At 40.5% G+C, this 16482-nt stretch overlaps 1 protein-coding gene and 1 long non-coding RNA gene across 2 annotated transcripts; one reads left to right on the forward strand and one right to left on the reverse strand.

Annotated features, from left to right (window-relative positions):
- Nucleotides 1-1541: 1541 nt before the first annotated feature.
- On the reverse strand, nt 1542-9970 carry LOC136268986 (uncharacterized). The gene is made up of 3 exons (XR_010707173.1): nt 8981-9970; nt 3142-3840; nt 1542-1728 (listed from the first exon to the last, which is right to left on the reverse strand). It is a non-coding gene; the product is annotated as an uncharacterized lncRNA (long non-coding RNA).
- Nucleotides 9971-10490: 520 nt separating this feature from the next.
- On the forward strand, nt 10491-15933 carry LOC136268774 (uncharacterized). The gene is made up of 4 exons (XM_066064235.1): nt 10491-10673; nt 15382-15551; nt 15612-15677; nt 15732-15933. The coding sequence occupies exons 1-4, from the start codon at nt 10619-10621 to the stop codon at nt 15774-15776; spliced, it is 336 nt and encodes a 111-aa protein (XP_065920307.1). The 5' UTR covers nt 10491-10618; the 3' UTR covers nt 15777-15933.
- The last annotated feature ends 549 nt before the right edge of the window (nt 15934-16482 follow it).

The raw sequence follows: 16482 nt of genomic DNA on the forward strand, positions 1-16482 counted from the left end.
TGAGTCTTTATTGTACTGACTACTCTATATTAGAGTATTTTGAATTTGTATATTATATGCAAAAAGTTTTCAGTATATATTATATATATAGCTATACATAATATATATACATACATATATATATATATATATATATAGCTATAGGACACCATAGTTATTTGATAAATCCCAAGCCATATCACCCCTGGCCTAGATTTGCCAATGCACACATTTTTCCATTAGGAAAGCTGTCACAACAAAGAACTCTCTATACAATACTTCAGTGGTACTCATTGAAAGTTTTCTAAGTTGTTTTCTTGCTTCATTCATTACCTAACATGTGCATACACTTTTAAACAATACAGTATAATTATGCATGCAAAGACAGCTCTTGCTGTTCTTATCTTGTTTGGCTTTCCATGTGACTGGCAGAGTTGGGGTAGTTACTTCAGAAAAGTAACTAGTTACTAGTTACACTTTGCTTTTATCCCATGTAACTTAGTTACAGTTACAGTTACTTTTCAAAAGGTAACTAAGTACTGTAGTTACTAGTTACTTTCGTAGTATAAATTATGACTTGTTTTTAGCTTTTGTAACATGAATTTTGCTAAGATATGCATCATTAGGGATGCAATGCATATGTGCACTTAAAATAACAATTCTGTGGCTATTTTAGGTCAGTTTTAATTATTGCTACATCTCACAACATCTGTTACTCAAGCTGAATCATAGAGAACAGTACACAGAATGTGTCTACTTAATGTGGCTGTAGCATATATGGCACAAAAATTGAAGTGCTCTTTACTTTTAAAGCATCATTAGTTATAGTTCCAATGTAACTATTGTGATTAGTTACTATTGCAACTTAGTTACTTTTCAGACAATTACTCCTAGTTACAAATTACTAGTTACAAAGCAAGTAACTAGTTATATTACTAGTTACTTTAAAAGTAACTTTTTTTGTAATTATGTAACTTAATTACAAAAGTAACTATAGTTATCCCCAACTCTGGCAACTGGTTTCAGCATATAGTCTATACTGACAAGTCTCATGCATGCATGCATGCAGCATTTCCATGCACCTTCCTTTTCACTCAAAAGAATAGGACACTTCAAGCATGAAGCCGGTAAGAAACTACTTTTTAATCTTGTACGAATTCTATCTAGTTGCATCTCATATTACTATCACTGCTATTGACACCAGCTATCATCCTATATCCTGCTGCTTTGAAGGTCCCTTGATGCTCAATAATGCTATCACTGCCTAACGTTGGTCATTCATGCCATATATAGGGGTTAAAAAAAGGATCATGATGCTATAATAATTTATTTACATGACATCACTCACATTGCTGTTGTTAGCTACAGTTTTCAGTGATTGATCCATGTGGGGAGGTCACAATGAGCAAACAGTTGCAAACTTGGTACAAGATACAGGAATCAGGGTTTGCAAGCCTAGAATCTGCTATTGCATTCAATTGTACATTTGCAAAGTTTTACACACATTTATTATAACATTATAGCTACTGTTATAATAAATAGTATATAAATATAAACTCCACAATCAACAGCAATTATACAGCAGCAAGAAGATGCTTGTGATTATGACTCGTATATATAGCTATGCAAAACACATTGTTTAGTCTATAATCCATCAGCAGACTGTCAGTGTGTTAGCTTCAGCCAAACATTAGCCAATCACAATGCTTTAATTCACTCATGCTTTAATCTCTTTCTATATATAGTCACCTGCAGAACAAAAGAGGTTGTATAGCAGTACATATAGTATATATGCATGCATGCATGCAAGTAAGTTTAAGGAAGTATGACATGTACATATAGCAGTGCAATATATTAACCATTTTTAATGACTGCTCTATTAGAGTGTTTGATGGGTATTGAAAATTTCTTACCACACACTAGTACAAAAAAGTTGTGAATTTCACTGCAGCAGTATACTTATACTATTTTTAATTGAAGATGATCTCACTGCATTGGCATTCTGTCAAATGGTCAGTAAGCAACAGAAAGATGCTTGTTAACCATACATGTATTACTGGAACACATTAACTACATGCTAAATAAATTGGCAACTACACTATACCTGAATTGGTTGTGGGGATATATAACTCGGTTCAGTTACATCAATATATAACTACACCACCCGTTATGGTCTATAGCTATATACAAAATGAAATTTATATAAAACAGAATCTATATTAATAACAGAAAGCTGAAGCTGGAACATGACCCTTAAAGGGTTGACCAGAACTCAAGAACCAGAGTAGAGTAGCGGAAACCAAAGACAAACGGTATATACCAATACACTGTCATTGTACACTATGCATGTAGCTATATTCCATGCAGAATGTTCACGTATACAGCTGTAATGCATGTTTGCCATTGGTACATGTATGTCATGTAGAGTGCTGGTCGTGCTGGTCAATCAGTACAAAACTCTCTAACAGAGCAATCATGATCACTGCAGCATGCCACTTTGGTTACTTTTTGCATTCAAGATATGTTACTGCCTCGATTACTGCACTCACAGGACCAAATTCGTCAAAATTAATATTGAATCGACCTCATCAAAAAAAAATTTGCAGCCCTTTAATTAATCATACCGCCCTCAGAAATATTCATCGCCCTATGGAAATTAATCAATGTGCAGTTTTAATTTATTTATACCGCCCTCATAAATATTCCATCATCCATCAAAAATTAATTGTGCAACTCATTATAATTTCAACACCTGGCTTCACCCACACAAAAAATTACACTGTATCTACCAAAATATACTGTACTATTTTGACACTAATACTACACCATAGTTAGGGTCGGGTTCAGCTTTGGTTCCTTGTTCTTTAATAATATAGTACACCCTTGTGGTTTGCTACTATAGTTGCATTTATAATGTAGAAAACAAACAAAATCAGTAGCTGGTAGCGGTGGCTCAGTAGTAGGCCCCGTGACTCAAGTACGGAAGGTCTGGGGTAGGGGATCTGCTTTAACCAAACTTTTTTTTGTTTTAAAGTACCTTTTAAGCTTTTTGGTCTTAGTTTTTTTAAAATTTAGTTCACCGGTGGCAATAACCATTCGGGTACCGGTGTACATACCATAATTTTTGGTTCGTTGTCAGAAATAAACTTCGCGCATACTCACCAGCAACGTTGCACGTGATTCAAATATGCCCTAAACATCGTAGGAGACGCTTCTAATCGAAGGTCGAGTGGTTAACTATCATAAATCAATTGAATATGGCAGCGGAATCTCTAACTGGAGCAGTTATCAGCCTAAATATTCACGAGAAGATTTGAATATGCACGTGAGCGAGATTTTGATTTGACAACGAACCGGAAAATTACGCTCCCCACTAAACTCTATTGCATGCCACAACACACACAGACACTTGGGTTGGCCTGGCCGTGCACCAAGCAAGAGTTTAATGACTGTTTGAAAATAATTATTTACAAAACACCATCATAGCTAACTATGAAACACCATAGATACTGGAAACACTATCCAACACATTAATATCTGCCATGTGGTCAGTGATTTGTAGACCTGTGTGATGCTACAGCAGGGTCTGTAACAATAAAGTATCGGTTTTTCCTAAATTTTGGAGACAGCTGACCCCAAATCTGCCCCCAAGGGAAAAAACCTCCACTGAACAAAAACCACATGGGTAAAAAGAACAGCTGGAGGAAAAACCATACATGATGCATGCAGCTGTAGCACCACATGTGCATCACTCTCGAACATAAACTGCAATAGCAATAACCACAAGCAAGATTAAGCACATGGATGAATACATATATAATAGTCCAGAGTCTAGTCCAACTGAGTAGGCTCATCATCTAGCTAATGTCTGTAAAGGAAAAAGAAAAAAAATTAACTGAAGTCAACACCACCCACACATCACATCCATTACACACTACCACCCCCCCTCAATAAAAATGAAGCAACAGTAGCTTGGTAAACAGCCTAGAATTGCCCTAGCAACCAATCATTCATTTTAATCCAACAACTGAATGTGTTACTATATAATACTCTCAATAGCAGCTTGACGTATTATATTGAAATACGTCAAGCGATTAGCCAATAGAATTAGTATTACACTTGTTTGTCCAGGTCCCATGACAAAAATCTATAATACTACTTTGATTGGCTAAAATAGTGTGGTGTGTTTACATTAGAAGTAAATGTCCGATTTGACAACTATTGTTACCATAGTGATAGATGCCCCCAAGGTATGACACAATATGGTAAAAGTCATTTTGAGACCATAGCAACGGTTGCCAGGAAACGGTTGCTAAGTGTGATTGGTCTTTTGCAGTGGTTATTTTTTGAATTTCTGTTGCCTAGTAACAGTTGCTAAGGTTGTCGGATTAATTTGCAATAGGACAGATGGCTGTGGTATTCGGGATTAATAGTTCTCGCATTGTAAAAAGGAAGGAAATAGTGCTCGGCTTCGCCTCGCACTATTTTACTCCTTCCTGTTTACAATACTCGCACTATTAATCCCGAATACCACAGCCATCCATCCTATTACATATACAAATACCCCCAATTATCCTGCCACACATGCACCACGGAGAGCGTATTTTCTGTCTAATATTGCATAACCGACAGAAAACACCACTCCCCGCTAAACTCTATTGCATGTCACAACACACACAGACACTTGGGTTGGCCTGGCCGTGCACCAAGCACCGGCACTTACTATGTATATAGACACACTCTAGAGGTACAAAGAGCGGGACTCAGTATATATATATGGCTCAGATGCCTAATCTTTGTGTAACTTCTAAGAGAGAAGCAATTAAGTCTTTAACATAGCCATCCTTGGCGCTATCTGAGGACCAACGACCATGCCTCTTGAATAATCTGTCTGGTATTCCAGCTTGAGCTACAGCAGTAGCACCTCCTGACCTAAGGCTGAAAATCTGACTTAGAGAACCCAAGAGATTCCAACCTGTCCAACAACAGCTCTCGTATACGAGTGTGTGACAATTGGCCAGATGGATGCAGCTGCTCACCCCCTTTTTGCCAGCGGACGGAACAATATTCCAGAGGAGTTTGACAAACCACCCATGTCCATATATTGCTTAAGCATTGCTACTGGGCAAATAACGTTAGCACTGCAAGCCACATACACCCGGATATAGACACACTCTATATACCAACGGATTGCTGGAAGGTGACGGCAACCCTGCCATTTGATGAATCCAGGAAATAGCATATGTAGCTTTCTCCACAGCTGCTCGGGACTGCTTAGAATCTCCCAAGTGTTGAAGATACAATGCCAGGTGAACTGGCTTTACTGGAAACACGTTGATATTGCTAAGGGACTGGGCCCATTTCCTCCAGCGGTACATGTACTTCTTAGTTGTAGAAGGAGCCTTACTGTTGAGAACTGTAGTAAACAAGCTCTTGGCCAAGCACTTAAGATGGGGATCTTCCATGCACAATAACTCTTGCCATACTGTCTGGCCTTGTACCACTGCAAAATATACATGATTTTAGTGCAAAAAATATTCAAAAAGCCCATCACAATAACAGGCAGACAACTGCTTAGCATGGAAGCATCTCATCACACTGACTGACGGTGGCTGGCTCAACACACAACATAGACCAATGCTTGCCACGGAAGCATCTCAGCACACTGACCGACAGTGGCTGGCACAACACAAACCAATGCTTAACACAGAAGCATCTCAGCACACTGACCGACAGTGACTGGCTCAACACACAACATAGACCAATGCTTACCGCAGAAGCATCTCAGCACACTGACCGACAGTGGCTGGCTCAACACACAACATAGACCAATGCTTGCTACAGAAGCACCTCAGCACACTGACCGACAGTGGCTGGCACAACACAAACCAATGCTTAATACAGAAGCATCTCAGCACACTGACCGACAGTGACTGGCTCAACACACAACATAGACCAATGCTTACCACAGAAACATCTCAGCACACTGACCGACAGTGGCTGGCTCAACACACAACATAGACCAATGCTTGCCACAGAAGCATCTCAGTATACTGACCGACAGTGACTGGCTCAACACACAACATAGACCAATGCTTACCACAGAAGCATCTCAGCACACTGACCGACAGTGGCTGGCTCAACACACAACATAGACCAATGCTTGCCACAGAAGCATCTCAGCACACTGACCGACAGTGACTGGCTCAACACACAACATAGACCAATGCTTGCTATAGAAGCACCTCAGCACACTGACCGACAGTGGCTGGCACAACACAAACCAATGCTTAATACAGAAGCATCTCAGCACACTGACCGACAGTGACTGGCTCAACACACAACATAGACCAATGCTTACCACAGAAACATCTCAGCACACTGACCGACAGTGGCTGGCTCAACACACAACATAGACCAATGCTTGCCACAGAAGCATCTCAGTACACTGACCGACAGTGACTGGCTCAACACACAACATAGACCAATGCTTACCGCAGAAGCATCTCAGCACACTGACCGACAGTGGCTGGCTCAACACACAACATAGACCAATGCTTGCCACAGAAGCATCTCAGCACACTGACCGACAGTGACTGGCTCAACACACAACATAGACCAATGCTTACCATAGAAGCATCTCAGCACACTGACCGACAGTGGCTGGAACAACACAAACTAATGCTTAACACAAAAGCATCTCAGCACACTGACCGACAGTAGCTGGCACACAGCACTTGCCTTAAACATGTGGAAATATACCAACTGTTGGTGTAACAGAAGGGTGCTCATTACATTAATTCTATGTATACTACCTGCCTGGGATCGGCTTAATGAACAGAGCACATTCTCAATCATATGCAACTTGCATAAGAATATTTGTTTTTAATTTTATTTATTTTAATTTTAATATTTTTATTAGCTATTATAATCCAATGAATGTGACACATGGTTTTCAGAGGGTCACCAACAGGCATGTTAAAATCCAATAACAAGCCAAGAATATGAGTGGTCGGCCTTGAACCAGAAAAGAACCCCGAGGTACACCTACCAGGCAAAAACAAATGGTCAAACAGGGGCAGGCCACACCAATCCCTGACAAAAGAAGCAAGATGACTACCATCTGGACAAATTAGAGGCCAAATGGGGCTGATGGCCAATGAGGTAGTACAATGATACCCCTGAACTTACAGTTCTGAGCATGCCTTAGCAAACGTGGAATGAGGTAGACTGGGGGACATCACCAATTCATTTCACCAGTCCAATCACATGTGAAACAATCTACAGCCTCAGACCCTGGGTTACAGAAACAGTTATTAAACCTGGGTAGTTGAGTATTAAAAAAAGCTCGCAAAGTGATCAACCGTACTCAGGCTCCATCTACTATTCAACCAGCAAAACACACTTGGATGTAATTGCCAATCATCAAAGTCTTGTATGTGACAGCTATCTGGTTCTCATTACGAGGTATCTACTCAGGCTCAACAGACACACTATATTGTACACACAAGGAAAATATACCTAGGGCTTCCCGTTGAAGGGCCCGGTTTTTACTACCCACCAGAAGAATCCGGGAAACATTTTGGTTAACAGTAAGCGACATAGCTTTACAATTTTGAAGTTTTGATATCAATGATTGAAGAACCAGCCTGACACCTTTAAGCTCACGCCATGCAGAGCTCTGTTGGGCCTCTACAGCATCCCAATGGCTGTGCGCCACATACTGACCATGTTCAACAATATACCCACCAAATCCTGTATCACTAGTATCAGAATACACAATTCTTACAGCACCTGGCTGGCACCATAAAGGCTGAGAGTCATACTCCTGAAGATTTGCTTCCCAAAATTGCAACTCACAGAGAGCTTCTGGACTCAGTGACAACATGTCACTCCAGGTATAACACTCATTAATCACTGCATACAAACTACGAGTCATGAATCGACTAACTGGGCCCACTGCAAGGGACAAAGAAATTATCTTCCCAATGATCCTAGCAATATGACGGGCAGGAAGCACTACTGTCTTAATTGCAGAAGACACTAAGCTTCTAAGAGCATGTACCTTATCTGTGGGGACAATAATCTGGCCTGCTTCTAGATTGATATCAAACCCTAACCAAGACACCTGGTAGGAAGGAACCCACTGGGACTTCGTAGGGTGAGCCACAAAGCCAGCATTAGCCAGGGACTCCTGAACAAATCTACTGGCAACTTCAGCCCTTTCAGCTTCTACTGAGCAAATACCGTCATCTAAATACACCACTATCTTATAACCATGTCCCCTCCAATACTTAACTAATGGCCTAAGAAGCTTAGCAAAAAAGTAGCACACTGAAGATAAGCCAAATGGAAGGACTTTAAACACAAAATAAGTCTGGACTTCATTCACAGGCCACATAAAGCCTAAATACTTCCAACAGTTTTCGTGGATGTCAACATGGTGATAACCAGACTTCAGGTCAAGCGTAAATACCTTATCACCTTTTTCAAATAATATCAGAGCTGTCCTAAGGTCTTCATATTTAAACCTCTGCTTCCACAGGAACTGGTTGAGGTGTCTGAGATTAATCACCAGATGTTTCTTACTGGGTCCATCAACAATTGACAAAGGACTACATATAAAGGTTGAAAGTCAACCTTAGCAATACAGTTATTGACTAGCAATTCCTAGATCGCCAGGGAAACAAAGTCACAATTAGCCAAAGCTGAACCATGGTTACAACCAAAATATGGTGTTGGTGAAGAAAACAAAGGCAACACATAGCCATACTGAATTGCATCCATTACCCTATCAGGGGCATTCAAAACATCTATCCAAAACCTTATATGTTGCTTGAGGCCTCCTTGGACCCGTATACTATGAAGTTCATCAACATCTAACTCCCAAATAGGACCATTGAGTCCAGCATCAGGGCTTTGCCCTTCAAAATCAGGGTTGCCAACTGGCAGTAAGTCATACAAATCACAGTCACTGTGTATGTCACATTCAAAAGGATACTGTTTAGATGCTGCAGCTGCTCCTCCTGGTGCCTTGGGACAATTTCTCCTGAAGTGGCCAAACTCCCCACAATGGAAACAGGCGCCTGAAACTGGGCGCGCTTGACTACCAGGAAGCACAACAGGTGCGGCCTGTACCGGAACCACTTCTGGCATCCTACGGCTTCCCTGAGGGAAGCGGGCCTCACGTCCAAAGCCGGTAGACTGCTGCGCGGAACGACCGAGCTTCTTCTTAGCTATTGCTGCTTTCCTTTCCGCAGCCTTCTCAGCCTTTTCTATCTTCTTCTCGTCGTCACTATCATCAGCCAACTCGTCTGCGTCATACTCAGCGACAAGAGACCAATCGAACTCTGAGCGGTCCGCCAACCTGATAGCCTTCTGGCAAAGTTTCAACAAACGCACACCTTCCTCTATTGCAAGTTGTGCTTGCCGGAGCTCGAACGACACAGGGGGAGAGCTCGAAGCCTCCTCAATCCTCACATGAGCTACGCGAAGGTGCTCCTGGAGTGCCGGACTCGTAGCGGGACTGCCTCTTTTTATTATTATTATTATTACTAGGACCGCGTCACATACAACCAAGTACATACACCAATGTTGCAACCTACCCATTGGGCAAGTATAAACAGTGCCATAGGAAACACTCAGAGCAGTGTGCGTGTACCTGTGGAAATGATACGTATGCATACGTACACAGGCAAGGGAGTTTAACTGGCATCAGAAAACCACAATACTAAAACACAACCTACACAAAAAACCAAGTTAAGTTAGCTATATTGAAAGTAACTATATATTGTAGGTGTGACGTGTCTCTGAAGATGACTCAGCAGTAAAGTGAGGCTATGCAGAATAAGGGATATGGTGAAGGCACAATTAGCAATTGATCCCAATCAAGCCAATATGGCACAACAGACTCTGTTGTAACTAGAGGCCACTGGTGATGTACCTGTATATCAGCGGTGTGGCATTGGCACAGTGATCACAGTCTATAATATTATGCATACAGCCATGCACAACAACAGGAGATAGTTATGCAAGTGTGATCTGCAAACAATGGTTGTCCTTGAATTGAGCGTTTTTTCCGATTTTACGTATAATTCGGACTTGTCTTCAAAAGACTGCTTTACCGAGACCAAGAACCCGAGAGATCTGAAACTTGGTACACAAGTTGATGAAGCATTGGCCTACTTGGAGATGTGCAGAATGTTTGAATGTTCATTGTAGTTTAGGAGAAATGGTGTCCGATATTGGAGCCCGTCCGATATTAGGTGAGCTACTCTATACACGTGATTCGCTTGTTTTTGTTGTCGCGCAAGCTGTGTACAGTCTATTTCAGGTTGGTTGTCCACGTAAGCCAAATGCAAAAATATCACGTGAATAGAAATAACCAATGAAATTTCACACCAGGCGGACGGCGCTAGTTTAAACTGAAGGCTGCTGATCTCATTGGCTACTTTCAAGCACGTGACTTTTAACACTTTGTTTCTCTAGTCAACCAACCGGAAATAGACTGTATTCTTTTCCCGTCACGTAAAAGCTCACGTGCACGTGTCACGCGCAGGTGAAGTACCGAGAAGCAATAAGATTACAGAGTTACATTGTAGTTTCTTAGTGACCGATACGTGGAAGTACTGTACCGAAAATGTCTGACGGATGGAGTCACGGATATTGCGGCTGTTTTGACGACTGTACAGTGTGTAAGTCACTGCATGAATTTAACTTTAATGATTTGGCCCAAGTGCGCTAAATGTCACGCCCACCTCCCCCCTAGGTCGGGCAGTGGGTCATTTTAGGGGACCCTAAGTCAGAGCTCTCAACCTGTCAGTTACCTTAGAGTGATGACTGAATTTAAAAATGAGTGAGAAATAAGTATGTAGGAGTGAGACATGCTGGTGAACATCCGACAGTGTACAAAACATACTTAGCTAAGGGGTCTGGTGGCCATGTATCCTGGGAAAATTTTGATAAATAGACTATACAGTTTTGAGAGCATCTTAAAATATTATTATTAATGTAGCTAAGTGATAAAGCAGTAAAAACAACTGACTTGCACGGTACAACTATACTATCTAGCTACAGTATGTAACATAGTCTATAGAGTTATTGTTTGCTACTGTGAGCTTTATTGTATTCAACACACAAAGAAAACACCATAGCAGTGCACAAAGGCCACTGTGAAAGGGGAGTAATTTGTACTGAGCTAACCAGATATTACAAGTAAACAACCACTGTGAATAATATTGGTGCTATTCACTATTGAATAATATTGAAGCCTTAGAGATAAAAATTAAATTTGCTTCTCCATATGAACAGCATCACAGTGCAGCTGCACGTGTATTTGCATGTGATACAAACGAGCCGGCACCGTTCACTACGAAATCTCAAGTACGAAAGTATACGGCTCGCTGTCGCAGGGGTACAGAGATTGTAACGGGCTCGGATTGTAAGTTAATAGAGACTATATTATAAAGTTAGACAGTCTGCTTCTGAAAAATGCGTGTGAGATGTTTGCAAAACTATGCGTGAGTTGCAAAATCAAGAGTGACATTGGAGTCAAATGCGTGTGTCTCACGCACAATGCGTGAGAGTTGAGAGCTCTGCTAAGTTGTCCCATATAAAAAAGGTTATTCTCAACTTAAAATTTTACACAGCACTGAATTTTAACCTAGGCAGTATACGGCATTGAAACCTACTCCATGTCCTCTTCCGTTGTTTTAGCTTGGTCCCACCAATCAGTTTAAAATCTTGTCAACAGCGAGGTCAACAGCCATTGTTCCTTACCCTATGGAAATACATGTATTTATGTTATGAAAAAGTATGCCCATTAGAATCCATAATTTGACCAACAAACCATGCATTAAAACAAAGCCCTTGACTTTCTCTATATAATGGCATCCGAACTTTTTGTTGTAATATTATTGTAGTGACGGTTATTCACAGTTGACTCCACCATAATACGTGCTCCATACAATTTTCTATTAGAAAAATTAGTTAACTCAGTATACAAACCACAAAAGTGCCATGTTATCCTTAATTTGCTAAACTTGGTCTCGAAGAGTTGGAGTGTTGTATTGTAGGGGAATAGGCAACTTGAATATTAGTGAATCCCAGGGTAAATGATAATGAATTAGAAGGGGATTTGTAACTTGGAAGTTGTCCTGGGGATGGGAGGATTTGTCATCTAGCTTTTGTAAATCACCACCGAGGTAAAAACTGGGGACCAGGGACCTGCGAGGGCCCAACGTTTTCCTTGACTTTGACCCGGGTCCTTGGTTCCCAGGTCCACTGCTTTTATGTACCTACCCAGGGTGTGACATTGATAGGTACATAATAGCTACATGATCTAAAAATCATGATCTAGCTTTCACTGCTGCATGGCCAGTGTGTATATATACTGTCACCTTGGGCCTTCGTTAAAACCCGGACCGGACCAGAATTTTATTGTTGAGGAGCGCGTATCCAACTAAAATAAATTTAAGTGCGCTTGCAAGGGATACAGGACGTGGACTCTGTTCTTCATTTGCACTCAGGGCACGATTCTCCACTGATCTCCAGAGTGGCTGATGGCGATTTCGAAGCAAATATAGTCGTATACTGGTATATATATATACACGTTTACGAAATGGAAATGTAGTGTATTACAAGGACTCGATACTCTCACCGTAGCTAACAATGGCGGCGAGATACAAGCTAGCTAAGACTGGTCACAGATAATACACCTGGAGTGATCTACATACCGTACGCAAGAAAATTTATACGTAAGAGAAGTTGACGAATCGGTTTGATGGTAGTCAAATTTTTCTTACGTCTAAATTTCCTTGCGTACGGAATGTATACAGATCAGTCCAGTTAGCTATATTATCTATGACCAGTCTTAGCTAGCTTGTATCTCGCCGCCATTGTTAGCTACGGTAAGAGTATCGAGTCCTTGTAATACGCTACATTTCTGTTTTGCAAACCGTATATATACCAGTATACGACTATATTTGCTTCGAAATCACCATCAGCCACTCTGGCGATCAGTGGAGAATCGTGCCCTGAGTGCAAATGAAGAACAGAGTCCACGTTCTGTATCCCTTGCAAACGCACCTAAATTTATTTTAGTTGGATATGCACTCAACAATAAAATTCTGGTCCGGTCCGTTCCGGGTTTTAACGAAAGCCGTCACCTTGTGGCCATTCGGGTGATGTCTAAAACGTGTTTATTGCCCACACAACAGCTATGCCAATTATCAGCAGGTACCAATCATCAGTATGTATCAAACAGTATGGTAGTACAGTTTAAGTAGGGATCGCCCCAAGTGACGAGCACTGCATAAATGCCACCTTTAAAAATCATCCTAGAGTCATCTTACGTGACAAAAGTCACCTTTACAGAATAATATTAGTCCATCTAACATCAAATACAGCATTAAAAGCATGAAAGCACTTACAGGCAAAAATAATAATAAAAACACCGAAACTCAAATTTTCATATGCCAACCTGCCTGACCACAGTCGCAAGGCTGGAGGCCAAACGAATCAGTGTACGTCCACCATTTTACGCCGCAATAGCAAACTCACCAGTGGCATGTGCCTTTTTGGATTCTGATGAGTGTGTGCCCTCCGCACCTTCAATCAGGCTGGTCGTCCTCTTCTTCATTCAATGAAACCATAACAAGGCATCAATTATCAACACTTTTCTTGAGCAGCATATTTAAATGCCACAAACTTATTTGTAACGCTTATGCTCAGTAGATGCCTGTAACTTTATGATAGGTTCAAGACCATGCCTTGGTTGACTAATGAGTGTGGAGACCCCACCTCTTAACAATCTATTTACTCGATCATAATGGCCACACCCCTTATTGGTCTGGCTATATTTATAAAACTAGCACAGTGAAAATATGTTAAAATCCTTGGCACAAAGCAGACGAAATTAATATTATTAAATTGTGATTTTTGTCTGTTGCAGACGGTCATTTTCCCTAGCTACTAGAAAATTTTGATGCAATTCACACTTCATCAGATTTGACAAATTAAATGTTGATAATCAAGAAATTGTAGATAAATTTTGTACTTTTTAAAGGTATTTATGAGCATTTGATGTGATTCGTTAAATTCATTAAAATTTCCTTGTGTATGGCATGTTATAAAACCCTTTGTTTGATTCATCTAAATCTTGTAAACTTTTCATTGGTGATGTGTGAGCCCTTTTTGTGGCTATAATATGCACATTTAGATGTCAGACTCTTCACAATACTATATATACAGCACATACTTATAATCCCTAGTAACCTCATGCGGTAGAGTTTGCAAATTTATATGCTACAGTGTCAAATGTACCAGAAGTTCAAAGGAACTGCCAGTGCCATAATTTGTATATTGCACTGCTGCAGACCGCAGCGAGTGCATTATAATTTATAACGCACTGGTTGCGGTTTTGTAGACCGCAACGAGTGCATTATAAGTTATAATATATTAATGCACCAACCGCAGTGCAATATACAGATATTGTACTGGCTGCGATTTTGTGCAGCATAGCACAAGTGCCGGTGGCCAAGACCACTACAACACCTCACCTAATAGGTGGAAAGACACTTCACAGATCACTCGAATTCTTTTATAGCCTGACATGTAGAGGTCGATTGTGGGCCATAACGTCACCAATACGTATAATGTTTACAAGCAGCCAATGGCGATCGAAAAAGCCAACGCGGGTGGCCACAACTCTAGTCTACATATATATATATATAAACGTACTTATACACCTTACTAGTCTGGTGCCATCTTAGCCCAGATTAAACTGTAGTCCACTTCGACAATGACTCAATATATTCTAAATAATACTAACCTTTACGTTCGATTGTGGTAACCAGTTTTGTCATGCCACCAGATTCAAGTTTAGCCAGTGTGAATAGTAAGAATTAGACTAGTATCATTTAGTAGTTAGGTTTTGTTTACTTATACCATCTATTTAGCTGCTTTTTTTCGCTCGAGAGAATCACTATGGCGATTAGTCTGGCGCTTAGTCTATATGGCGATTGAGTGATCACGCTGGCATGCTGAGCACTACATGATGATAGTCGAACAGCGAATGCAGGTTAGTGATATAATTATCCCATAGCGTACTAGCTTTCAATGTCTCAGGTGGTTGCAGTATTGCAGGGGGGACGTTATCGCAACGTCCGGCTTGGTTACCCACAATCGATGTTAGAAACCTGGCCTTTATAAGTGTTACAGCTGTCTTGTGAGACTCTCCCCACCTATTAGGTGAGTGGTACATAACAGTTATACAACGTGCACTCGTGCTCTGCCTGTATAAACACACTTGCCTTCGGGCCTAACGGCCCTCAGGCTCGTGCGTTTATATCAGGCAGAGCACTCGTGGCCGTTGTATAACTATATAATATACTTTCTCCACAGGTCTTATAACATATTTTTTTCCTGGGTACATTCAAGGAAAGAATGCTGAAGCTGTTGGTGAAAGTTGTTGTCTTCATTGCCTTATCACAACTTGTTGCCTTTACAGTCCCCTGTATTTTATATGTATGGCACATGTCCGTGGAAAGATTCGTGAACAAAGTGGAATAGAGGTAAGCTGATTAGCTAGTTTTATAAGGCCCACTATATAGTGTGTTTTCTTGTGTATATAGGGCTCATGTCTTACTGACTGCATCCTTTCCTGTTTTTATCTGTGCGCCATTACTCAGATGCAAAATGTAAGTTGGTCTGGATGTTGTTAATGCTGATTGTCATATCTACTGTACTTTCAGGAGGTGAACACTAAGGGAATGGGCGTGGCTATGGCCAGAGAATAACTATTACTTCAGTATGACCACAATAGTATGTATGACATGTTGGTAATCAGTTTTAGCATATTTAGCAATGATTACCACTAAATGTTATTATATTAGCACTTTTATAGACTGTATCATTGTATGGCTAACAGATAAGATTTCTATTTGCTGCACTTTATGTTCTTAATCAGATTTTTTGTGAAACATTAATATGCAGATGGGCAGAGAGCTATACTATGCTGCATATGCTATGAACAATACATGTACTATATTGATTACAGGCAGCTACTGCAGAAATTACTTCTCAACTAAAGCATGTATTATTTCTCTATAAAATTTTTGCTAAACAAGTACCATTAAAGTTTGTATGGGTAATGCAAAAGTGAAAGAATATATGTAGCACATTATAATAGCTATTATTACCCTAATCATACAAAGCAACTTGTAGCTTCAATAACTATTATTAGAGCTTTATAGTGACCAGCACTGCATGATATGCACATGTAATGGCAAAGAAGGTAGCTATAGTGAATTATGCATGTATAGTGTACATTCAATGTATACATGGTTAAATACACAGGTGTCACAAGCTATCTATCAACCAAGGTCACTATATATTCTCTGTATTGGTAATGACTCACCATTGGTGGTGACAGTCGCCATATATAAAGTGTTTACTATACATGCACATGGAGATGGTGTATCTCTGTCAAAGTCTAGCGTTCCT

Source organism: Dysidea avara, chromosome 10 (genome assembly GCF_963678975.1).
Source record: "Dysidea avara chromosome 10, odDysAvar1.4, whole genome shotgun sequence".
Lineage (NCBI taxonomy): Eukaryota > Metazoa > Porifera > Demospongiae > Dictyoceratida > Dysideidae > Dysidea > Dysidea avara.